The sequence below is a fragment of the Trachypithecus francoisi genome, unplaced genomic scaffold, assembly GCF_009764315.1.
Source record: "Trachypithecus francoisi isolate TF-2019V2 unplaced genomic scaffold, Tfra_2.0 Lachesis_group10, whole genome shotgun sequence".
NCBI lineage: Eukaryota > Metazoa > Chordata > Mammalia > Primates > Cercopithecidae > Trachypithecus > Trachypithecus francoisi.
The window spans coordinates 84,006,060-84,030,633 of NW_022681455.1; the positions used below are offsets into that span (position 1 = coordinate 84,006,060).

The 24,574-nt window shown below is 54.5% G+C and overlaps 1 protein-coding gene across 4 annotated transcripts in view; it reads left to right on the forward strand.

The window, feature by feature from the left end:
• The window catches only part of FBXL19 (F-box and leucine rich repeat protein 19), a 27,614-nt gene continuing 3,040 nt past the window's right edge, over window positions 1–24,574 (forward strand). Inside the window, exons 1-9 of one of the 4 annotated variants that reach the window (XM_033218169.1) lie at window positions 1–543; window positions 3,121–3,321; window positions 4,700–4,843; window positions 4,965–5,051; window positions 5,138–5,356; window positions 5,863–6,024; window positions 7,769–8,280; window positions 19,603–19,766; window positions 19,864–20,025. In XM_033218169.1, coding sequence (XP_033074060.1) covers window positions 502–543; window positions 3,121–3,321; window positions 4,700–4,843; window positions 4,965–5,051; window positions 5,138–5,356; window positions 5,863–6,024; window positions 7,769–8,280; window positions 19,603–19,766; window positions 19,864–20,025 — 1,693 coding nt within the window. In that variant the 5' untranslated portion in view covers window positions 1–501. Of the gene's footprint in view, window positions 544–926; window positions 1,840–2,656; window positions 2,847–3,120; window positions 3,322–4,699; window positions 4,844–4,964; window positions 5,052–5,137; window positions 5,357–5,862; window positions 6,025–7,768; window positions 8,281–19,602; window positions 19,767–19,863; window positions 20,026–24,574 lie in introns of those variants that run through there. The other 3 variants (XM_033218174.1, XM_033218173.1, XM_033218172.1) reach the window with 3 other exon arrangements.

Here is a 24,574-nt window from a genome sequence, read left to right on the forward strand (position 1 = left end):
AGACACCGGCGCAGAGGTCGAGGGGTGAGGTCGCCATCTTTATCGTAGTTCTCTCCCTTATTTCCGCAGGGAAGAGGCTAGGCGCCTGGACTACATATCCCGTGTCACCGTCGCCCCAGCCCTGCAGCCGCCATCTTTGCCTGTGGCCCCGCCCCATCCCCTTCCATTGTCTCGACTGGAGATGATTGACGGGAGCCGGGAGACTGCAACTCCCGTCAGACCGTGCGTCACTGGTTGGGGGGATTTCGAGACCACAGGCGGGCGAGGTGCCCAAGGTGGTGAAAAGCGGAGACCGGGAGAGGCTAGGTGGCCTGCCATCTTTATGGTAGTCTCCTCGTCCTCCTGGTTCCGCCATTCTGAAGGAACACTGGAAGGCTAGAAAACTACTAATCCCATCGCACCTCGTAAGATCGACTACTAGTCAGGTGTAGGTCCCTCTTCCGCCATCTTGCTTGTAGTCCTCGTTCCTTTTCACCTTTCCATTGTTCCTGACGAGTAGAAATGGCAGCGGGAAGGCAGCAGATGGACTGCGACTCCCGTCAGGTATCACACACGCGGAGGGTTGTGGACAGGAGGGCGTGTGAGTGCCTGGGAAGGAGGTCGGGTCGGGGGAGAAGGCCATCTTGTTTGTAGTCATCGTTCCTGCTCCTTCTCGATGTTCTGCAACTGGGAGCCTTGGGGCAACGGGACTCTAACTCCCGGCATCCTCGGCTCCCGGCTGGGCACGCCCTCCACCATCCTGTTTGTAGTTCCCGCTGCCCCCAGCGTCCCATTGTTTCCCCGTAGTATCAGTGGCTGCCGGACTACAACTCCCGTCGAGCCCTGCGCGCGCTCATCCTAGAAAGTGGAGGTGGTGGAGGAAGGAGGGGGAAGGGGGCGGGGTTCCTCTGGGAGAAGGAGGGAGTAAAGAGGAGGAGGAGGAGGAGGAGGGAAGGAGGAGGGAGGGGAGGGGAAAAGAGAGGAGGAAGGAGGAAGGAGCTGAGGAGGGATGAGAGAGGCGGCCAGGGCCCCGGGCCGTAGCAGCGCGGGGCTGGGGGATCAGGGGGGTTAAGACACCCCAACTACCCCCTTCCCCTTTCCCTCTCCCCCTCTATCCTTTCCTTCCACCCTCCCGCTTGAGGAGGGGGATTTATTCAAATTTTATTTAAATCCCTATCTCCCGAGGGTCGCGCGCTGGGGGGAGGGGGAGAGGTCGGGGGTGCGCGCGGGCTGGGGGGGCGGGGCCGGAGCAGCTTCCTTCACCCCCCTCCGCTCGCCTCGTAGCCGTAGGGCAGAGGGTCGCAGTACAGGGGCGGGCCCAGGGGAGGGGGGCAGGTTACAGCGACCCCCCCCTCCCCGGGAACCGGCGGTGGGCGGGGCTTGAACCCCGGAAACGGTGGGGGGGCTCAGGCCTGGCCCTGGACCCCTGGGCAGTGGGGTCCGGGAAGGGGCCAGTTAAAGGGCCAGGGGCGCTGGGGAGAGGCGGGGTGCGGTGGGGGGAGGGGAGCTGGGACTCGGACCCGGGACTGAGTGGGCCCCGGGCAGAAGCTGAGCACCCTGCGCCCAAGGAGCCCCCGTTGGCCTGGGGGGGCTGAGGGACTGAGCCCCCCAGAGCAGGACCTCCCCCTGGAAGGGCCGCGCCGCAGCCCGTGGGAGGGCCTCGCCCCCGGCGCCCCCCATCTCCACTCGCCGCCGTCCCGGCCTCCGCCGGAGGGAGGGGCCGAGCGCCCTCGGGGGGCCGTGGACCCCGGCGTTCTGAGCGTTCCGCGCCCCGCGCCGCCCGGCCCCCCCGCCGCCGATGGCCGCCGACCCGCCGGGAGCTGCCGAGAAGGGAGAGATGGCTCCCGGGACACGTGTGAGGTGGGTTCATGCGGCTCCTCCTCACCCCCAGACCTGGGCAGCGCCCACTCCCATTCATCCTCAGCCCGGCCTCTCTCTACCTTCCCCGCCCCCAGCCTCACCCTCTCTCTGCTCCGAACTCATCTCCAGCCCTTCTTCCTATGACCTCTCCACCCTTGGGAACTGGCCCTCCTTCCTAGACCCTGCTTCTCCTTGAAAGCCCCCACCCCCGCCTGCAGTCGCCGCCCTCCAGGCCCCTCCCCTGGAGCACTGGAGGGCCCCTTAAGCCCCATGGATGGGTATGGAAGTCCCTGGAAAGGGGGATTCTGGGGTAAGACTCTGACTGGAAAGAGACCCTCCAGGCTTCTAATTCCACATGGGATCTTGGAGGATCTGGTTTCCATGGAAGGGGGAGCCCAAGGGATTCTAGATGATTAGGGATGAAAGCAGCCCAGGATGCTGGGGGTCCTAGGACTGAGCCCAACCTGAGTTCTGGGGAGATGAGATGTCAGGCTGGATTCTAGAATCCCAAGGAATCTGGGAGATTGCCCAGGTGGACCTGAGGGATCCAAGAGGAGGATGTCCTGGAGGAGGGAGCCCTGTGGGGAACAAGAGGGGCGGAGATCTTGGGCTGAGAAGGGTCTCTGAAGAAGCATCTCCTGGGTTGTCAGAGCCCTGGGATGTTAGTGGGCAGAGGAGATCGTTAGGGGCTTGGGGGCAAGGATCTCGCTAGATCTGGGGAGGATAACTGGGTTGAGGGGAAGAGAGATTGGATGGCTGCTGTGGATGAAGGGCGGTGGGGGGGCGGGGGGAAGAAAAGTCCGGAGCTTCCGTCTAGGAATCTGTGGGTATCTGGGAGGTGAATCTGGGCAGTTTACCCCAGATTGAGGATGGGGAGAGCCTGGGGTATTCTACACTCTGATAACAGGGGAAGAGTTGGGACCTCTCCAAGCTAACACCACGGACAAGGAGTGCCTGACCTTTCCAAGGAGCTCCAGTGTGTGGGGATGGCAGAGGAGAGGGCTTCGGTATCCCCTCCTGCTCTCTGGGCTAGGGGAGGGACCCTGAGGAAGCGGTAGAGGAGCAAGACCGCGAAGCAGTTCTTGGGCTCCTCTTGAGCTGCTGCAGTGAGACAGGCCATGAGTAGAGGATTGGCCCCCAGATACACAGGACGGGGTGACCTCCTTGTACCCCTGGGGAAGAGGGCAGGCTCTAGTTGTCTATGGGTGGAGGGAGCTGCTGGGAGTCTCCCAGGCCAGGGCCCCAGTGGGCCCTTCTGATCCTGCCACCATCCACCCACAGCCCTCGGCGTTGCTGACGCCCCCAATGTCGTCGAGCAGCCGGGGGCCGGGGGCCGGAGCGCGCCGACGCCGAACCCGCTGCCGCCGCTGCCGGGCCTGTGTGCGAACTGAGTGCGGGGATTGCCACTTCTGCCGAGACATGAAGAAGTTCGGGGGGCCCGGGCGCATGAAGCAGTCGTGCCTGCTCCGGCAGTGCACTGCCGTGAGTTCTGCCCCCACCTTTGGGCTCTGCCCACCCTTCCCAATACCTCCTTGGGATGGCTGGTGACTGCCTCCCAGCCTGTACTGTGGAGTGGCTGTTTGTTCACTAGCTCATTTCCTCCTTTCATTCTCTAGTTTGTGTCAATGTCCATTTATGTTCTCAGCTCCAAGCTAGGGGCAGTGTCCAGGTGCACAGAAGGATCTGACCTAGTCCCTACTTTGAGGCTCTTCCCAGCTCTCAGAGTCACACCCCCACAGAATGTCCAACTCCTGCTTTACCACCCCCCAAGAGGTCTCTGTGCAGGAGGGGGCCCATCCCCAGAGATGGCCCCCTTCCAACAGGTCTTGCCCTTCTCTGGCCTGTTCCTCACCAAGGGTGGTCTTGGATTTGAGGCCAAGCTCACCCTTTATGTGACCTTGAGCAAATCATGTTGAATGAACCTCAGGTTCCTTCTCTGTAAAATGTTTCCTTTGCTGAGTTGTAAAGATTAAACAATGGCATGGATGCGAATGTGTCTACCACAAGGCCCAGCACACAGTAGGGATTAGGGAAGCATGGGTTTCCGCCCTGCCTTCCTCATCCTTTGAGCGTCCCTGGGCTCCAGAGCACGGCCCTTCCCCAGCAGCCTTGAGGAGCCAGCTGCATCCTGCGTCCCCCTCCCCACTCTGCCACCTCCCTCTCTTCCTCCTGCTGCTCTTTCCTGGTTGGTCTCTTCACCCTTCAGCCCCTCACTTCTTTTCTTTTCTTTTCTCCCCCAACCCCTTGCCTCACTCTTTCTTCTCCCACTACCTGCATCTTCCTTGATTCTGCCACATCCTTGTTATGACTCAGTTCTACCACTGTCTTCCCCAAAGTCACACTGCCTGAGGCTGCCCCCACTTCCCCAGGATTAGTGACTTCCCTAGTGTTCACAGGGGGTCTTGCCAAAACCGGGTTCATTGTGGGATTCAGAGCAACCCTTGGACTGCTCATGGAGTGACCTCGGTATCACCCCAAGCTGTCTTCCCCACCCTCTGAGTGTTACTGTCCTCTCCAAAGCCAGCTGTAATTTCAGGGTCACACTGGCCCTAGGTCCAGCTATAACAGTCACAGGTTATAACAGCTACATATCAGTGTCTCTCATGTATCATCTTGCTCTCCCAAGAGTCCTGCGAGGGAAAGATTCTGAGCCCCATTCTGCAGATGCAGAAATGGAGACTTAATGAGGTTAAATTAGTTGCTTGAGGTCACACTCCCAAAAGGAGCAAACTCAGGATCAGACCCAGCTTGGCCTGTGGGTGCTGCACCTCATCTGGCAGCTGGCCAGGGTCCCTAGAAGGAAGGGTCTTTCCCCTGTTGTTAGCTTTCGGAGCCCCTGATGTCCCCTCTCCCCCAACAGCCCGTGCTCCCACACACAGCTGTGTGCCTCTTGTGTGGGGAGGCTGGGAAGGAGGACACGGTGGAGGGAGAGGAAGAGAAATTTGGTTTGAGCCTCATGGAGTGCACAATCTGCAACGAGATCGTCCACCCTGGCTGCCTGAAGGTGATGGCCCTGGGACCTTGGCAACTGGGGTGGGGCAGATTGTCAGGGAGCAGGGAGTGAGGGGGCACCCTGGCTCTGGGCTTCCTGGCCAACCCCCCACTCGCTGCCCTCTTGCCTACAGATGGGGAAGGCTGAGGGTGTCATCAATGCAGAGATCCCCAACTGCTGGGAGTGCCCTCGCTGCACCCAGGAAGGCCGCACCAGCAAGGTAGGGGCTGGGCTGGGTTGAACTATGGGTAGGTGGTGGGTTGGGGAGCTTTGCAGGTCCTCACCCCCAGCTTCCCTCCCGCCTAGGATTCAGGTGAGGGGCCTGGCCGCCGTAGGGCCGACAACGGCGAGGAGGGCGCCAGTTTGGGGAGCGGATGGAAGCTGACAGAGGAGCCGCCGCTTCCACCGCCCCCGCCTAGGCGCAAGGGCCCCCTGCCTGCCGCCCCCCCCCCAGAGGACGTGCCTGGGCCCCCCAAACGAAAGGAAAGGGAGGCAGGGAATGAGCCCCCCACCCCAAGGAAAAAGGTGAGCCACGGAGCACGCTCACTAGGCCTGGCCTTAGGAATTCTGGGAGCTGTAGTCCTGGCTGGTTCTGTGGGGGTGTGTGGGCCTGGGAGCGGTGCTCCGTGGGTTCCCCCAAGAGCTGTTGGGAGATGTAGTTCAGGAGTTGGGTGGTGGGAGAGGATAGAGCATGCTCAATGTGGAGGAGTGGGGGACAGGTGAGGTGAGCTGGCACTGCTGGAAGCTTTGGGAGCCCTGGGTGGGTTAGGGAGGCAGGAGAGAGCATGCTCAGATCATCCCTGCACGGGAGGAGGGAGGGGCTGGAGAGGGCCTGAGGGGAGGAAAGAGGAGATGGAGCATGCTCAGTGGGCTAGGATGCTGGGTGCAAGGTGAGCATGCTCAGAGTTATCCCTGGGATGGGGGCTTCTGGGACTTGTAGTCTAAGAGGAGGGCATGGACCTTAGATTTCTGACCCATGGGGGCCTAATGGGGTCTCTCCCTTCCCCCATATCTCCCTCTCACCCTGGTAGGTGAAAGGAGGCCGAGAGAGGCACCTGAAGAAGGTGGGTGGAGACGCCTGCCTCCTCCGAGGATCGGACCCAGGCGGCCCGGGCCTGCTGCCCCCCAGGGTTCTGAATCCGAGCCAGGCTTTCTCATCCTGCCACCCTGGGCTCCCTCCCGAGAACTGGGAGGTGTGCCGGGGACCTCCTCCCTCCCCTTCCCACCTTCCCTTGCCCCACCCTTCACCCTGGAGTCTGAGGCCTGTCCCTTCCTGCTCACCTTGTTCTGCCCCAGCCCCACTTGGCTACGGTGGGCGTCTGGACCCCTGAGATGAGTTGGGTGGGAGGGTGGGTTGTGTCCAGGCCACAGGAGCCCCCGACTTCCCAAAAACCCTTAGGGCTCATCTGACCTACTTGCCTCATCTTTCCAAGCCTTACAGGGGAGAGAACTGAGTTCAAATTTCTGTCTGTTTACTCTTTGTATGGTCCTAGAAGCTTGTTGGCCACCCTGAGCCTTTTTGTTGTTGTTGTTGTTGTTGTTTTTTCTTTTATTGAGATGGAGTCTTGCTCTGTCGCCCAGGCTGGAGTGCAGTGGCGCAATCTTGGCTCACTACAAGCTCCGCCTCCCAGGTTCACGCTATTCTCCTGCCTCAGCCTCCCGAATAGCTGGGACTACAGGCGCCCACCACCACGCCCGGCTAATTTTTTTGTATTTTTAGTAGAGACGGGGTTTCAACATGTTAGCCAGGATGGTCTCGATCTCCTGACCTCGTGATCCGCCTGCCTCGGCCTCCCAAAGTGCTGGGGCCTTAGTTTCTTTATCCATGAAGTGGACATGCTGCTGTCTGCCTTGCCTCCTTATTCTGCAGAACTGTATATATCTAACGAGGTTCTGAAAGGCAGTGAGCTTTGTAAGCTATAAAATTTACCTAGATTCAAGGGAAATAAGGCCCAGAGAAGTTTGAAGACTTGTCCAAGTCACACAGTAAAGCCAGAATTGAGGTATTACTTGGCACGGACACGCAACACAGGAGTCCGCCTGATTGGTCCAAATCCTGCCTTTGCTGTTTGTCAGTTTGTAACCTTGGACAAGTCACTTCGTGCCTTTAAGCCTCGGTTTCCTCATGTCTGAAAAGAGTGGCCCAGGTCAGCACTGCGTTAGGACTGTGAGGACAGAGTGAGTCAGCTGGTGTGGGGTGCTGCTCATGGGGCCAGTCACTGTTACCCTCGGTTGGTGGACAGACGCCTGCTCCAGCTGGTCTGGGTAGTAGATGATGAAGCAGGGGCTTCCCACAGCCATCCAGAGTAGAGGGCAAGTCAGGACTCAAAGCAGGTCTCTCATTCCTCCATTCCCTACTGCTTTTGGAACTGCCTAAGCCATGCAAATCCATAAGGGCTGGAAATTTAATTTAATTTAATTTTATTTTATTTTATTTTATTTTGAGACAATCTCCCTCTGTCGCCCATACTGGAGTGCAGTAGTGCAATCTTGGTCCACTGCAACCTCCACCTCCTGGGTTCAAGCAATTCTGCCTCAGCCTCTGGAGTAGCTGGGACTACAGACTCGTACCACCATGCCCAGTTAATTTTTATATTTTTAGTAGAGAAGGGGTTTCACCATGTTGGCCAGGATGGTCTTGATCTCTTGACCTCATGATCCTCCCGCCTTGGCATCCCAAAGTGCTAGGATTACAGGCATGAGCCACCACGCCCAGCTGGAAATTATTTTAATTAGCACCCTTCTGTTACCAATGAGGAAACTGAGGCCCAGGGCCTGCCAGTGGCTTTAGCAAGGTCTCCCACTGTCGGGAGCAGAGCCAGGGCTGGAACTCAGGACTCTCCCTTGGGCTGTTCATCCCCTGATGACTCCCCGGGGTAGGGAGGTGGGAAAATGTATCCCGGGCCCTAGAACAGCATCAACCCTGTCTCCCTGCAGAAACCAAAGCCGCCTTTGGCCTCTGCAGAGGGCCCAGCGGTGCCGTCCCCGTCCCCGCAGAGGGAGAAGCTAGAGCGTTTCAAGCGGATGTGCCAGCTGCTGGAACGGGTGCCTGACACCTCCTCTTCCTCCTCGGACTCAGACTCCGACTCCGACTCTTCGGGCACATCGCTGAGTGAGGACGAAGCCCCCGGCGAGGCCCGGAATGGGCGACGGCCAGCCCGGGGCAGCTCTGGCGAGAAAGAGAACCGCGGGGGGCGGCGGGCTGTGCGCCCTGGCAGCGGGGGGCCCCTGCTCAGCTGGCCCCTGGGCCCCGCCCCACCACCCCGGCCTCCACAGCTGGAGCGGCACGTGGTGCGGCCCCCGCCTCGAAGCCCTGAGCCCGACACACTCCCCTTGGCTGCTGGATCCGACCACCCCCTGCCCCGGGCCGCCTGGCTTCGCGTCTTCCAGCACCTCGGGCCACGGGAGCTGTGTATCTGCATGCGAGTCTGCCGAACTTGGAGCCGCTGGTGAGTGGCCTGGACAGGCCTGCGTTCCGTGGCCAGCAGGCTTCCCGCTTGCTGGGTGACCTGCGGTAGGTCTCTGGCCCTCTCTGGGCCTTGCTTTTATATTGGGGATACTTCGCTAGCGTGTACAGATTACAGTGCATCCTTCTGTGTTTACCATGTGCAGGTTACTTTGCACTTATGGGCTTATTTAACCCCCCAGACAACTTTGAGGTAGAGGTTATTTTCCCCTTTTTCAGATGAAGCTGAGGCCCGAGGTCATGTGGAAGGGAAGTGGTGGTAGAACAGGCCTTGGAACCTAGGCCCTTTGGCTCCCGTGCGTTTCCTCCTGATAGTAGCGATTATATTGAGTGTCTGGTGTGTGTCAGCCATAGCACTGAGCGCTGTACCGCATTGTCACTTCTCATACTGCCACTTCCGAAAACAGTCTGATGGTTGGTTCCATTCACATAGGAGAACGCCATGTGCTGGGCTGCCCCTGCCCTCGAAAGACAGCCAGGCTTGACCCTCCTGACTCAGTTCCTGCTTTCCTTCTGCCCTGGAGCCACCACTAACACCCTCTGCCCATCCCCCAGCCCCGCAGCCTCGATTAGAAATGTCGGTCATCCTCCCGAGCCTCTTGTCTTCTTCTTTGATCTCGCCCCCAACAAAATTCCTCCTTCTCTCCATCAAACTCCCACAGTGCACTGTTCCCCTCATAGAGCACACAGAGGCCTTCGGCGTGTTGACAAGCCTTCATTCATTTACTCATTTCATGTTCCCGTCAGTTGCTGGGGTGGGAGCAGATAACTGTGTCTGTTTTATCTTCATGTCCCTAGCACGGGACAAAGGGCGGTGTGAGTGCCCAAGAAATGTTGCAGTAAACGAGGCCATCAGGCTCTTTCCCAGGGACTCGCTGTAGCTAGGACCAGGCTCCCTGTTGGGCGCTACACCAGGGTTAGCTGATTTGACCTTCATAATGGCGGCCCTATGAGGGAAAAGGGACACCTGAAGTTACAGTACAAGTTCATGGCTGAACTCAAACTCTAGTCTTCTTTTGGGACCAGCTCTGGGCCACTGGTGCCTTCTGGTATCTGCAGAGATTGTGCAGCCAAAAGTACCAGAGTGTAAGCTCTGAAGGCAAATTGCCTGCGACAGAATCTTTTTTTTTTTGTTTTTTAAGTCGGAGCCCCACTCTGTGACCCAGGCTGGAGTGCAGTGGCACTATCTTGGTTCACTGCAACCTCTGTCTCCTGGGTTCAAGCGATTCCCCTGCCTCGGTCTCCTGAATAACTAGGATTACAGGCGCCCACCACCGCACCTGGCTAATTTTTTTTTTTTTTTTTTGTATTTTTTTTTTTTTTTTGAGCCGGAGTCTCACTCTGTCGCCCAGGCTGGAGTGCAGTGGCCGGATCTCAGCTCACTGCAAGCTCCGCCCCCTGGGTTTACGCCATTCTCCTGCCTCAGCCTCCCGAGTAGCTGGGACTACAGGCGCCCGCCACCTCGCCCGGCTAGATTTTTGTATTTTTTAGTAGAGATGGGGTTTCACCGTGTTAGCCAGGATGGTCTTGATCTTCTGACCTCGTGATCTGCCCGTCTCGGCCTCCCAAAGTGCTGAGATTACAGGCTTGAGCCACCACGCCCGGCCTTTTTTTTGTATTTTTGGTAGAGACAGAGTATCACCATGTTGGCCAGGCTGGTCTCCCAACTCCTGACCCCAAGTAATGTGCCTGCCTCGGCCTCCCAAAGTGCTGGGACTACAGGCATGAGCTACCAGTTATGGTTACAGCTGATGAAGCTATAAACCATTAGGCCAGTCACTTAACTTCCTGTGCCTTGGTTTCTTCATCTGAAAAACCAGATAATCAACACTCTTGCATAGTGTTTTCTTGAGCTAATACACAGGAAGAACTGAGCGCAGTACCTGGGAAATAGGAACTACTGAGAAAGAGCTCTCATTATAGCCAGTATTTACTTAGTTGCAAATAGTTGCTGAAAGCACAGCCTATTAGGCCTCAGAATGTAGATCTGTGCCCTTGAGGAGCATATAGTTAAGCTGCAACATAGATGCAGATAGTTCCAGAAGTTGCAGGGGATGACACACGCCTCATGTACTAATCAAGGAAATGTTTGCTGAGGCCCCTTCAAGGCCAACTCTGTGCCTGGCATGTGGGAGCCAGACTGAAAGGGACCTAATTTCTGCTTCAACGGGAGACGTGTGGCCTGAAGCAGACAAAGCGAGAGGCAATGGCTCCCAGTGTAGGCCCTGGAGTCTGCATCCTTGGGTTTCACTGGCTGCATGGCCATGTGTGGAGAGCCATACCTCTCGAGGCCTTGGTTTTCTCATTTGCGGTCTGGGTTTGTATGAAGACTCACATTGTGGGGTTAAGTGAAGTGATTCCTGCAAAGCCCTCAGCACAGTGCCTGGAGGGTACTAAATAATCAGATGGCACCTCTCAATGAAAAGGACAAGAGCCAGGGAGAGCAGGGGCCTGTGGGGGCACAGCAGAACCACTCAGGAGGCTCTGCCAGGTCTGGGCACAGAAGCAGCAGCAGTGGGGAAAGATTTGCAATGATAACTGTTTTTTTTTTTTTTTTGACGGAGCCTTGCTCTGTCGCCCAGGCTGGAGTACAGTGTGTGATCTCGGCTCACTGCAGCCCCCGCCTCCCAGGTTCAAGTGATTCTCCTGTCTCAGCCTCCCAGGTAGCTGGGACTACAAGTGCCCGCCACCATGCCCGAATAATTTTTTTTTTAAGATGGAGTCTTGCTCTGTCACCCAGGCTGGAGTGCCTGGGCGCAATCTCCGCTCACTACAACCTCCGCCTCCCAGGTTCAAGTAATTCTCCTGTCTCAGCCTCCTGAGTAGCTGGGACTACAGGCATACAGCACCACGCCCGGCTAATTTTTGTACTTTTTTAGAAGAGACAGGGTTTCACCATGTTGGTCAGGTTGGTCTCGAACTCCTGACCTCAGGTGATTCGCCTGCCTCAGCCTCCCAAAGTGCTGAGATTACAGGCGTGAGCCACCACACCCAGCCTAGTTTTTGTATTTTTAGTAGAGCTGGAGTTTTGCCATATCGGTCAGGCTGGTCTCGAACTCCTGACCTCAGGTGATTCACCTGCCTTGGCCTCCCAAAATGCTTGGATTACAGGTGTGAGTCACCTTGCCAGGCCTTTTTTTTTTTTTTCTTTTTTTGTTGTTTTGTTTTTCTTTTTTAGACAGAGGTCTCTCTCTGTTGCCTAGTCTGGAGTGCAGTGGTGCAGTCATAGCTCATTGCAACTTCAACCTCCTGGGCTCAAGCAATCTTCCTGCCTCAGCCTCCTGAGTAGCTGGGATTGCAGGCACATGCCACTGTGCCTGGCCAATTTTTAAAACTTTTTGCAGGAACCGGGGACTTGCTGTTACCTAGGCTGGTCTTGAACTTCTGGCCTCAAGTGATCCTTCCACCTTGGCTTCCTAAAGTGTTGGGATTACAGACATGCGCCACTATGCCTGGCTAATTTTGTATTTTTAGTAGAGATGGGGTTTCTCTATGTTGGTCAGGCTGGTCTTGAACTCTTGACCTCAGGTGATCCACCCGCCTCGGCCTCTCAAAGTGCTGGGATTATAAGCATGAGCCACCGCGCCCTGCGTAAGAACTTTTTAAGAAGTGGAATGGGGCCGGGCGCGGTGGCTCAAGCCTGTAATCCCAGCACTTTGGGAGGCCGAGACGGGCGGATCACGAGGTCAGGAGATCGAGACCATCCTGGCTAACACGGCGAAACCCCGTCTCTACTAAAAATACAAAAAATTAGCCGGGCGAGGTGACGGGCTACTCAGGAGGCTGAGGCGGGAGAATGGCGTGAACCCGGGAGGCGGAGGTTGCAGTGAGCTGAGATCCGGCCACTGCACTCCAGCCTGGGCGACAGAGCAAGACTCCGTCTCAAAAAAAAAAAAAAAAAAAAAAGAAGTGGAATGGCTTGGGCCGGGCATGATGGCTCATGCTTGTAATCGCAGCACTTCGGGAGGCCGAGACAGGTGGATCACTTGAGGTCAGGAGTTCGACACCAGCCTGGCCAACATGGTGAGATCCCATCTCTACTAGAAATACAAAAACTTTAGCCAGGCATGGTGGCACACGGCTGTAGTTCAGCTACTCAGGAGACTGGGACAGGAGAATCACTTGAACTTGGGCAGTGGAGGTTGCAGTGAGTCGAGATCATGCCACTGCACTCCAGTCTGGGCAGAAAGAGTGAAACTCTGTCTCCAAAAAAAAAAAAAAAAGTCGGGCGCGGTGGCTCATGACTGTCATTCCCAGCACTTTCGGAGGCCGAGGCAGGCGAATCACCTGAGGTCAGGAGTTCGAGACCAGCCTGGCCAACGTGGTGAAGCCCTCTCTCTACTAAAAATACAAAAATTAGCTGGGCATGGTGGTGGGTGCCTGTAATCCCAGCTACTTGGGAGGCTGAGGCAGGAGAATCGCTTGAACTCGGGAGGTGGAGGTTGCAGTGAGCCGAGATCGAGCCACTGCACTCCAGCCTGGCCAACAGAGCGAGATTCTGTCTCAAAAAAAAAAAAAAGTGGAATGGCTTGGACTTGGTGACTAACTGGCAGTGGGGACAGCAGAGTAACCCTCAGGTGAGTTTCTGACCCAGGAGCCTGTATGGGCAATAGCATCATTCCCCAGGCTCAGAAGGAGCAGGTTCGGGGAGGGTAAAGAGCTCAGATGACTGACGTGTGTGGTGTGCTCAGGAAGTGTGGGTCTGATGCTCAAGAGAAAGATACAAGTGTGGGAGTTCTCAGCCTGTAGGTAGCAAACCAAGCAGCTTTGATGAAGAGGGCAAAAGATCACACATCAGTACTTGTGAGTTAGAGTAAGAGCCTAGCCAGAGAATTGGAGGAGCCCACGTCCAGAGGTGTGCCCCTGAGTAGAGAGTGAGGCAGGAGGGAATGTGGTGAGCAGAGGTGGATGCTGGCGAGAGGCCGTGGGAGATCAAGGACCAGGAAGTGGTGGTTGTATTTTGCTACCAGGAGGCCTTGGGTCCTTAGGTGTGCTCTGGGGGTGGAGGGGGGTCCAAAGCCGGAATGAATGGAGTCGAGTGCATCAGCTCCCAGGCAGGGACTTGATTTGTTTGTTCCTGCTGTGTCCCTGGTGTCTAATGGCACCTGGCGGACAGTGGGCAGTGAGATCATCTTCGCGAATGAGTGGAGAGGAAACCAGGATGCAGGGTGGAAAGATGTACAGAGGGTGGCACTGGAGAAGCATGTGTAGGGGAGAGCAGGAGGCTGCAGGCTTTTCTGTCTGGTGGGTTCCATCTTCTCTTGGAACTGGAAAGTGAAGTGATCCCTTAAGAGTGAAGAGTGGAGAGAGGGTGGCAGGGGAGGCATGCAGGGTTTGTTGAGTTGCAGGGAAGAGGGCTGGGGCTTTTGAGGACATGGATAGAGAGAGGGTGGCGAGGAAGGGACTGGAACCCAAGGTGATCATGGTCGGGTAGGGCCTGGAGGTGGACAGATTGGAGAACAGTGGTGGCATTGGGGCTCAGTGACCTCCAGGAGGGCGGAACTGGCTGTGCTTGGAGGCCTAGGGGCTGTGAGCCCTCAGGGGGCAGTAAGGGCTGGTCCAACTCTTTGTTCGCGGGAGCTTCTGCAAGAGGGAGGGTTAAGATTGGAATTGAGGGTTTGCAGGTCAGCCTAGTAGGAGAGGACTCATTGTGGGGTAGCTGGAGTCCAGGAGGAAGTGAATGGGTTAGGGGACTTTGGCGTCAAGCCACATGTCTCTGGGACGATGGCACACCTTGGCTCTTAGAGCTTTCCCTGCCTCTTGTCTCAGTGTCATTCTCCAGCTTAGAAAGAACCCACCTGTGGTTCCCTGTCACCTTCACAACAGACACCCACCATCGCAGTCCTGTTGGACATATGGACATGAACTGGGCCCACTGACTGCACCAACCACTTCCCTGAACTGTGTCCCTTCCTTGTCGCAGCAACCTCTGAAGGAAGCGCTGTTCTTCACCCCACCGTACAGTTTGGGAAATGGAAGCCCACACAAGGCGAGTGACTCGCCTGAGTCCCCCAAAGTCTGGAGGTGGCAGAGCTGGGATTTAGATCGTCACAGCTCACATCCTCAGCTCTGGGCTCAGTGACCATGACAGTCTGTGGCCTGGCGTTCCAGCCCTCCTTGACATGACACCCCGCCCCATCCCTCCTTTGCAGCTCCACCCATGCCTCTTCTCTCCTCAGAATTCAGGCTTTCCACCCAGGCTGCCTAGGTGGAACCCTGCCTCTGCTACCTACCACATGGTAGTTGTGGTGCCTTGAATACGTTTCTCAGCCTCTCTGGGCCTAATTTTTTTTTTTTTTTTTAAATGGAGGCTCGCTTTGTCGCCCAGGCTGGAGCTCAGTGGTGTGATCTCAGCTCACTGCAAGCTCCGCCTCCCGGGTTCACGCCATTATCCTGCCTCAGCCTCCTGAGTAGCTGGGACTACAGGTGCCCGTCACCATGCCCGGCTAATTTTTTGTATTTTTTTTTAGTAGAGATGGGGTTTCACCGTGTTAGCCAGGATGGTCTCGATCTCCTGATCTCATGATCCACCCGCTTCGGCCTCCAAAAGTGCTGGGATTACAGGCGTGAGCCACCGTACCTGGCTTTTTTTTTTTTTTTTTTTTTTTTTGAGGAGGAGTCTGACACCCAGGCTGGAGTGGGATGCTGTGGTCTCAGCTCACTGCAACCTCCGCCTCCCTGGTTCAAGTGATTCTCCTGCCTCAGCCTCCCAAGTAGCTGGGACTACAGGTGCGTGCCACCACACCCAGCTAATTTTTGTATTTTTAGTAGAGACGAGGTTTCACTATGTTGACCAGGCTGGTCTCGAACTCCTTACCTCGTGATCCGCCCGCCTTGGCCTCCCAAAGTGCTGGAATTAACAAGCGTGAGCCACTGCGCCCGCCTGCCTTATTTTCTTTACTGTAGAAAGGAGATGATAATGGTAATGTTGACCTCCTAGGGCTGGTGTGAGGTTCAGTGCTTAATGCATGGGACAGTCCCTGGCACACAGTGAACCCTGGATAATGGCTGGTTAGTAGTGCTGAAGTCACTGTGATCAGCATGACTCTGGTTATGATGATGAGTTCCTGTGGCCTGGGATTTCCAGAGCTCTCCGTTTTGTCTCTCGTGGGCCTGGACACAGGTTCTTTCCCATCCGGAACACACACCCTCCTCCCCCTCCCCATGCTGAAGTAACTGCTGCTTTCCTTGGAGTCTCAGGTCAGGCATTGTCCCCCCAGGAGGCTCCCCCACCCAGTCCTTGAGGTGACTCTTACCATGCCACCTGTCGCCTCAGTTACTGTGGACTGTCCATATCTCTCTGACTGTATGGCAGGAACCTGTCATCTTTGCCTCCTCCGTGCCCAGTGGAAGCCAGATAGTCAGCCCTCAGTGACTCTTGATTGCCCCTCTGAGGTTTAACCCCAGTGTCCTGGTTGTACAAGAGCAGGGGGACTGATGAGCTCTAGCCAAGGAAGGGTGTGGGAGACTTCCTGGAAGAGGAGGCACTGGAGCTGAGCCACGAAGGCTCTGGGTTGGCATTTCTGGCAGAGGCCCAGCATGTGCCACAGCGTGTTGGCATTAGACAGCACTGTGTCTGTAGGTGGGCAAGTGTGTGGCCTGGCCCTTGTGCAGTATGATACAGAAACACAGTTGGGGGCCTGTGGGCGCCCCCAGGGAAAGGGGCTTCCTTTCAGCTGTGGACCGTGGAAGGGAAGTGGCTTCAAGGAAGTGGTGACAGTTGTGGCGGGGCCACAGTGGGCAGAGAGAGGTTCTGGATGTGGCAGATGTCACCGATTTTCTTGCTCACTGAAAGAGCAAAGGGGCAGGACCTAGGGGCAGAAGCTGGGTCGGGCGTGAGTTGGTTTTTTTCCTTTTCATGTTTTGAATTGGAGAGATTTGCAGATGTTTATTAGTTGAGAGGAGGAATCAGGAGAGGGAGAGGCTAGAATGCCAGAAAAGCAGGGTGAGGGTAGGAGGGAACAGGAGAGTGGGTGGCAGAGGGGTGAAGGTGTTTGGACTAAAGCCTTGGTGTCTGTGCCCTCAGCCTTCTCTAAAACGTCACACCAGGGCTGGGCCCGGTGGCTCACGCCTGTAATCTCAGCACTTTGGGAGGCTGAGGCAGGAGAATTGCTTGAGCCCAGGGGTTCAAGACCAGCTTGGGCAATATAGTGAGACCCCCATCTCTATTTAAAAAGAAAAAATTAGCTAAGCATACCTGTGGTCCCAGCTACGTGGGAGGCTGAGGCAGGGGGATCACTTGATCCCAGGAGTTTGAGGCTGCAGTGAGCTATGATTGCACCACTGCACTCCAGCCTGGGCGACAGAGTGAGACCTTGTCTCAAAAAAATAATAAAACAACACACTGGGCCTCTGGAGTAGGCCTGGCATTTTTCGGTGACACAAAAGTATGGCTTAATCCCTCTGTGAGTTTTGGAGAGGAAGTCTTCTCCACTGGGTGCTTTTTCTAACACTTCTCTGATACTTATCTCCCTATTTAACAAAAGTAGTCTTCAGGTAGTAGCCTAAAGCAACGGCAACACCTGGCTAGGATTTAATAACTCTGGTCTGGTTTTTTTGTGTTTATTTTGTTTTATTTATTTATTTATTTATTTTTGAGACAGTCTCGCTCTGTCGCCCAGGCTGGAGTGCAGTGGTGCAGTCTTGGTTCACTTGCAAGCTCCGCCTCCCAGGTTGACGCCATTCTCCTGACTCAGCCTCCCAAGTAGCTGGAACTACAGGCGCCCACCATCATGCCTGGCTAATTTTTTTTTTTTTGTATTTTTAGTAGAGACGGGGTTTCACTGTGTTAGCCAGGATGGTCTCGAGCTCCTGACCTTTTGATCCACCTGTCTCGGCCTCCCAAAGTGCTGGGATTACAGGCGTGAGCCACCCAGCCCAGCCTTTTGTGTTTATTTTTAAGATTAACATATTTATGGGAAAGAATACTGGTTTTAAGTGCAAAGAGGAGATGATTCAAAAATAAATCATGTTATGCAGATAAGTGAAGAGCAAATACTGGAGCTTGGGAATCACGGCCCCAGCCCAGGGCTTCTGCAAGGAAAAGCCTTTCAGAGTCATGAGGGCAGGGAGGGAAGCAAGAGACAGCTTCCCTTGGAAGGCCAAGGAAAGGATCGCCTGAGCTCAGGAGTTCAAGACCAGCCTGGGCAACCTTGTCTCTATAAAAATAAAAAAATAGGCCAGGCGCAGTGGCTCACGCCTGTAATCCCAGCACTTTGGGAGGCCGAGGTGGGCAGATCACCTGAGGTCAGGAGTTCGAGACCAGCCTGCCCAACATGGAGAAACCCCATCTCTACTAAAAATACAAAAAATTAGCCAGGCGCGGTGGCACATGCCTGTAATCCCAGCTACTCTGGAGGCTGAGGCAGGAGAATCGCTTGAAATCGGGAGGCGGTGGTTTCAGTAAGCCAAGATGACACTATTGCACTCTAGCCTGGGCAACAAGAGCGAAACTCTGTCTCAAAAAAAAAAAAAAGGTGTGGTGGCATGTGCCTGTGGTCCCAGCTGCTCAGGAGGCTGAGGTGGGAGGATGGCTTGAGCCCAGGAGTTTGAGGTTGCAGTGAGCTATGATCGCAGCATTGCACCCCGGCCTGGGAGACTAAGCGAGACGCTGTCTCAAGGGGAAAAAAAAAAAAAAAAAAAAAGGCTTCCTGGGCCTGCTTCTGACATAAGTCTATTGAGTCTCAGAGGCATTCCCAGACTTGCCTTTGAGAACTACTGAACGAGAAGAGAGTTCTCAAACTGAGTCCAAAGGAACTTCGGTGTACTACAGTGTTATTAGATTACCTTGGGAGAGGTTGGGAAGGGTTTCTGGGGAAGTAAGTTTGAGAAGCCCTTTTCCAGTTCACTGCATGTTTTTGTTTGTTTGTTTTTTGTTATTTTTGAGATGGAGTCTCACACTGTCGCCCAGGCTGGAGTGCAGTGGCGCGATCTCGGCTCGCTGCAACCTCCACCTCCTGGGTTCAAGTGATTCTCCTGCCTCAGCCTCCCGAGTAGCTAGGATTACAGGCGCCCGCCACCCGCCCGGCTAATTTTTTGTACTTTTAGTAGAGACAGGGTTTCACTATTTTGGCCAGGCTGTTCTCGAACTCCTGTCCTCGTGATCCACCCACCTCAGCCTCCCAAAGTGCTGGGATTACAGGTGTGAGCCACTGCACCCAGCCCACTGCATGTTAGATAGTCTGTCGAGGCCTGTGGAGTGCTGGGGTTAGGAAACCTGTTTAATGTTGTTCAGGCCTCATTTAGTAGCTTCAATATTTGGGACCTAAAAGGCATTCCATAATCAGAGAATAAATGAAATGCTGTAGATGAGGAGGTGGGGGAGAGTGGTCAGTGGAACCTTTAAGTAATTACTAGCTTGATTCATTCATTACAAATGCACAGCTGGGTGCAGTAGCTCATGCTTGTAATCCCAGTGTTTTGGGAGGCCAAGGCAGGAGGATCACTTGAGGCCAGGAGTTCAAGACGAGCCTGGGCAACATAGTGAGACCCTGTCTTTGCAAAAAAATTGTTTAAAAATTAGCCAGGCGTAGTGACATGTGCCTGTGGTCCCAGCTACTCAGGAGGCTGAAGTGGGAGGATTGCTTGAGCCCAGTAGGTTGAGGCTGCAGTGAGCCACGGTAGTGTCCAGCCTGGGTGACAGAGTGAGACCCTGTCTCAAAAAAATTTTTTTTCAAAAAGTGGAAAAGGCAAATCTGCCCTTCTGGAATTTACATTCTAGTTGGAGGAACACAGTAATGTAATGGGAAGATATTAGGGCTGTAAGTCCAGCTGCGGGCAGCTGGCTGTCAAGATGGGGCAGGTGTGGATCAGAGGCAGAGATGAGTAAAGGAGGCAAGGACCCATGAGCGCTGAAACTCAGGAATCGAGAAGCCCAAGGGTGGCTGGAGATGACTGGATAACACCAGTCCCCTTGGCATGACATCAGGCAGCATGTGTGGCATTTGTGTGTGTTGGGCAGCATGCTTTCTATGCTGCGAGGCCCACAGCTGGAATGAGCCCGTGTGACCTGACAGCTGCCCTGTGGGCAGGCAGAGTCGGGGGCTATTGCCTTCAATCATAAACGAGGCTTCTGAGGCTCAGGGAGAGGGGCAGACTTGCCCAGGGTCTCATTTCCAGTTAGTGATGGAGTTGGGTTCCAGTCCCAGTGCCCTTGGCCGAGGCCAGGTGCTTCTTGCCACCCTGTTGTCTGTGTGGCCAGAAGAGAGCTGAGGTACACCCTTGGAGCTGGAGCTGGGGAGCCTGGGAACTGTGGGCTGCTGAGAGCTGAGGGCTGAGGTCTCTGTCTCCCCGCTATGGCCGCCAGGTGCTATGACAAGCGTCTGTGGCCTCGAATGGACCTGAGCCGGCGGAAGTCACTGACCCCGCCCATGCTCAGTGGTGTGGTTCGCCGCCAGCCCCGTGCCCTGGACCTCAGCTGGACAGGTGTCTCCAAGAAGCAACTCATGTGGCTTCTGAACCGACTACAAGGTAGGGTGTGTGGTGCGGAGGACAGGATGGTGACAGGGACAGGCCTGGGATGGAGTCCTCACAGCACCTGCTTCCTGACCGCCCCCTCTCCCCGCAGGCCTGCAGGAGCTGGTGCTCTCTGGCTGCTCCTGGCTCTCCGTCTCTGCCCTGGGCTCAGCCCCACTGCCAGCCCTGCGGCTCCTGGACCTCCGCTGGATCGAGGATGTTAAAGATTCCCAGCTCCGGGAGCTGCTGCTGCCTCCACCAGACACCAAACCAGGTGCAGCCTCCGTTTGCTTTTCTGGAGAATGGGCTGGGCAAGGGTAGGGTAGGAGGCCTCTCAGGTCTCTTCTGACTCATGCTGGATGGTAAAGTATTTGAAGAAAGGAAAGAACACATGAGTTTGAATAGGAAAGGCCCTGGTTGGGCATTATTCATTCATTCACCCACCTGCTGTGTACTTTGAGCCTTGAAAGGGACAGGGTTTTCCCAGGGAGCATGAGACCCAACAGTTTGGTGGGGCAGGAGGCCCATATTGGCAGAGGGGGATGCTGGAAGCAGAGGCCATCTCTCTTCGTCTACTTAAATCTCATCATCCTTTAGGCCTGGGTATAAATGCCACTCCTCCAAGAAGCTCTCCCTGATCCCACCCCACACTGAGCTCAGCGTCCCTCTCAGCTTTGAGAGCAGCCCACCAGCATAATACTGGGCAATTGTGGAGAGCCTTGATGCACATCTGTGCCCTCCTGCCAGGGTCTGCAGCTCCCTGAGGGCAAGAACTGGCTGGTGCCCCAGCACCTTCTCAGTAGCTGCTTTGCAGATAGCTGTTGAATGAATAACTTGAATGAGCAGGCAATCAGGATTGGAGAAGTCTAGTTTGAGGAAAGATTTTCAAAAGGAGATTTGCAGGCCCCTGAAATAAGATAATCCTTTTGTTTGTTTTTGTTTGTGTTTTTTGAGACCATCTGGCTCTGTCACCCCGGCTGGAGTTCAGTGGCGAGATCTCAGCTCACTGCAATTTATGCCTCCCGGGTTCAAGTGATCCTCCCTACCTCAGCCTCCTGAGTAGCTGGGCCTACAGGCGTGTGTCACCACGACTGGCTAATTTTTTTTTTTTTTTGAAAGAGTCTCGCTCTGTCACCTAGGCTGGAGTGCAGTGGTGCAATCTCGGCTCACTGCAACCTCCGCCTCCTGGGTTCACGCCATTCTCCTGCCTCCGCCACCACGCCTGGATAATTTTTTGTATTTTGTTTAGTAGAGATGGGGTTTCACCATGTTAGCCAGGGTGGTCTCGATCTCCTGATCTCGTGATCTGCCCGTCTCGGCCTCCCAAAGTGCTGGGATTACAGGCGTGAGCCACTGCGCCTGGCCCCCTAAACCTAGCTAATTTTTTTATAATTCTTATGGAAACAGGGTTTCATCATGTTGCCCAGGCTGGACTCAAACTCCTTGTCCCAAGTGATCTGCCCACCTCTGCCTTCCAAAGTGTTGGATTATAGGCGTGAGCCACCACGCCCAGCCAGAAGAATCTTTTCCTTTGGAGTTCTTTCACCCCTCTCTTTCATCGTTCCCTTCCTCCCACCCCACCCCCTTCACAGCAGCCCTGGAAGGGGAGAATAGAGAAGCAACTAGGATTCTTCCCACATTCTAGATGAGGCACTGGAGGCCCAGAGGGATTGACTGCTGCAGGTCACCCAGTCAGGCAAGAGCACTCAGCCATTGTCCACTCTTACTGGAACTGGACTGAGTTGGAGAGCTATGGGTAGCGGGTGAGGTGGGCATTGGGAATAGTGCATCCTGGGAGGTGGGAAGGTGCTGGCTGGTCCATTTCCTCCTGCTGGAATTCACATCAGTTCAGCCCTTTATCAGGAGCTCACGAAGGTGGGCCTTTTTTTTTTTTTTTTCAGTTTTATTATTATTTTCTTAACTTTTAAGTTCAGGGGTATATGTGCAGGTTTGTTACACGGGTAAACTTGTGTCATGGGGGTTTGTTGTACCGATTATTTCAACACCCAGGTATTAAGTCTATTTCCCATTAATTATTTCTCCTGATCCTTTCCCTCCTCCCTCCGAAAGGCTCCAGGGTGTGTTATTCCCATGGATGTGTCCATGTGTTCTCATCATTTAGCTCCCACCTTTAAGTGAGAACATGAAATTTCTGTTCCTGCATTAGTTTGCCAAGGATAATGGCCTCCAACTCCATCCATGTTCCTGTAAAGGACATGATCTCGTTCTTTTTTATGGCTGCATAGTATTCCATGGTGTATATGTACCACATTTTCTTTATTCGTTCTATCATTGATGGGCATTGAGATTGATTCCATGGCTTTTACTACTGTGAACAGTGCCACACACCTTCCAACTCTTGCCCAGCTTAAATGCCACCACCTCAGTGAAATCCTCACTGATGCCCACTCCTCCCTGCCCAAGCCAGAAGTGACTTCTCTTTCCTCTGCTTTCCTCTATGGGCCTTTCCTCCTTGGGCCTTTAGCTATGGCCCAAGGTTGAGGCCATCTGTAAAGGTATCCCCTTTCCAGGCCCTTGGCTCCTCAAAGACAGGAGGAGGGGTTACAATTTAGGGCTTGCAAAGTCAAGTGCCCATTGAGTTGACTTGGGAGGTAACAGAAGTGATGGATTGGTGCAGGACATTAGGGAGCGGCACCTAGCCGCCCAGCTCCCCCTAGTCATCATCTGGTGGGAAGGAGTGCCTAGTGAGGCCACATCTTACGATTCTTCAAGGAAAAGCTCAGTACATAAATTTATTTATAAAAACATCCTTTTTGTAGTGTTAGTCATTAAGGACATTTTTAGCATTCTGTAGACGCCATAAAACACGTTTGGAGGGCAGCCTCATGGTTTGTGCTATCTGATCTATTAATAGTTTATCTTAGGCATAGCCTGGTGCCTGGGAGGCAGACAACATTGTGGTAAGAGTTCAGATTCAGCATCACCAGGCCTGGGTTTCCTGGCTATAAACAGGAATGATGATCAGAGATCTTGACTCCCAAGGCTGTGGTTCTTAAAGTACGGTCTGGGGACCAGCAGCATCCACAACAGTGGAGAACTTGTTAAAAAAAGTAAACTCTGGGCCAGGCGTGGTGGCTCACACCTGTAATCCCAGCACTTTGGGAGGCCGAGGTGGGCAGATCACTTGAGGTCGGGAGTTCGAGACCAGCCTGGCCAACATGGTGAAACCCCGTCTCTACTAAAAAAAAATAGAAAAATTAGCCGGGTATGGTGGCACATTCTTTTAATCCCAACTACTTGGGAGGCTGAGGCAGAAGATTGCTTGAACCTGGGAGGTGGAAGTTGCAGTGAGCCGAGATTGCACCACTGTACTCCAGCCTGGGCTACAGAGCGAGACTCCATCTCAATAAAAAAAAAAAAGTAAACTCTGGTCAGGCGCGGTGGCTCAGGCCTGTAATCCCAGCACTTTGGGAGGCCAAAGTGGGAGGATCAAGGCTACAGTGAGTTACAGAGAGGTTGAGGCAGCAGTAAGCTGTGATTGTACCACTGCACTCCAGCCTGGGCGACAGAGCAAGACCCTGTCTCAAAAACAAATGAACCTGTAGACCTCCCTAAACTCTGGGGATGGGACAAGCAATCCCTTTTTTTTTTTTTTTTTTTTTTTTGAGATGGAGTCTCAAATCTTTCGCCAAGGCTAGAGTACAGTGGCACAATCTCGGCTCATTACAACCTCTGCCTCCCGGGTTCCGGCGATTCTCCTGTCTCAGCCTCCTGAGTAGCTGGGATTACAGGCATGCACCACCACACCCAACTAATTTTTTTGTATTTTTAGTAGAGACGGGGTTTCACCATGTTGGCCAGGCTGGTCTCGAACTCCTGACCTGATGATCCGCCTGCCTCAGCCTCCCAAAGTGCTGGGATTACAGGCGTGAGCCACCACGCCCAGCTGGGACCAGCAATCCCTTTTAACCAGCCCTTCCAGGTGACTTTGAAGCCTCTCTAGTTTGAGACCCATTGGCATAAAATAAATGTAGACTATATTCTTTGGATGCCAAGATGAGGGGTGTGAGCACTTTGATCCTGCAGACTGGGGAGCAGGGAGCCTCTGAGCTCAGACCTGAAGACCAGGGACAGAGGGACATGGGGCAGGCAGAGTCTCTCAGGCAGGGCCACTTGTGGAATGTGGCCCAGGTGTTGAGGGGTGAGGGAGAGGAGTTAGCAGCTGAGACCTTATAGGAACTGAGATGTTCTACCAAGGAGGCTAGATCTCTTTGAGGCACCCTCAGAGAGTTTTAGAGAAGGGATGCTGTCCCATTTGTATTTGAGATCGGCTTTCTGGATGCCAGAAAGAAGAGCAGAGAAGTGGAGCAGGTGAGGAGGCTGGCCCAGGAGTTCAGGCACCAGTTGTGTTGACCCCGAGTGGTGACCAGGGAGAAAAGAGAGGCTCCTGATGGGGACTTACTGACTATGGAGGGGAGGGAAGTGGGAGAGGGGTCTGGATGGTAGACCCATCAGGGATGTCATGTGTCTGATGAATGAATGAATGAAAATAAATTGAACACCTACTGTGTCTCAGTTGTTGGGACTACAGCAATGAACAGCAGACAAAAATTCCTGCCTTGGTAGTACTGACAGTCTTGTGGCAGGAGAGAAAGATTAATAAGAAAAATGTATATATGGCCGGGTGCAGTGGCTCATGTGTGTAATCCCAGAACTTTGGGAGGCTGAGGTGGGTGGATCACGAGGTCAGGAGTTCGAGACTAGCCTGGCCAATGTGGTGAAACCCTGTCTGTACTAAAAATACAAAAATTAGCCAGGCATGGTGGTGTGCGCCTGTAATCCCAGCTACTCGGGAGGCTGAG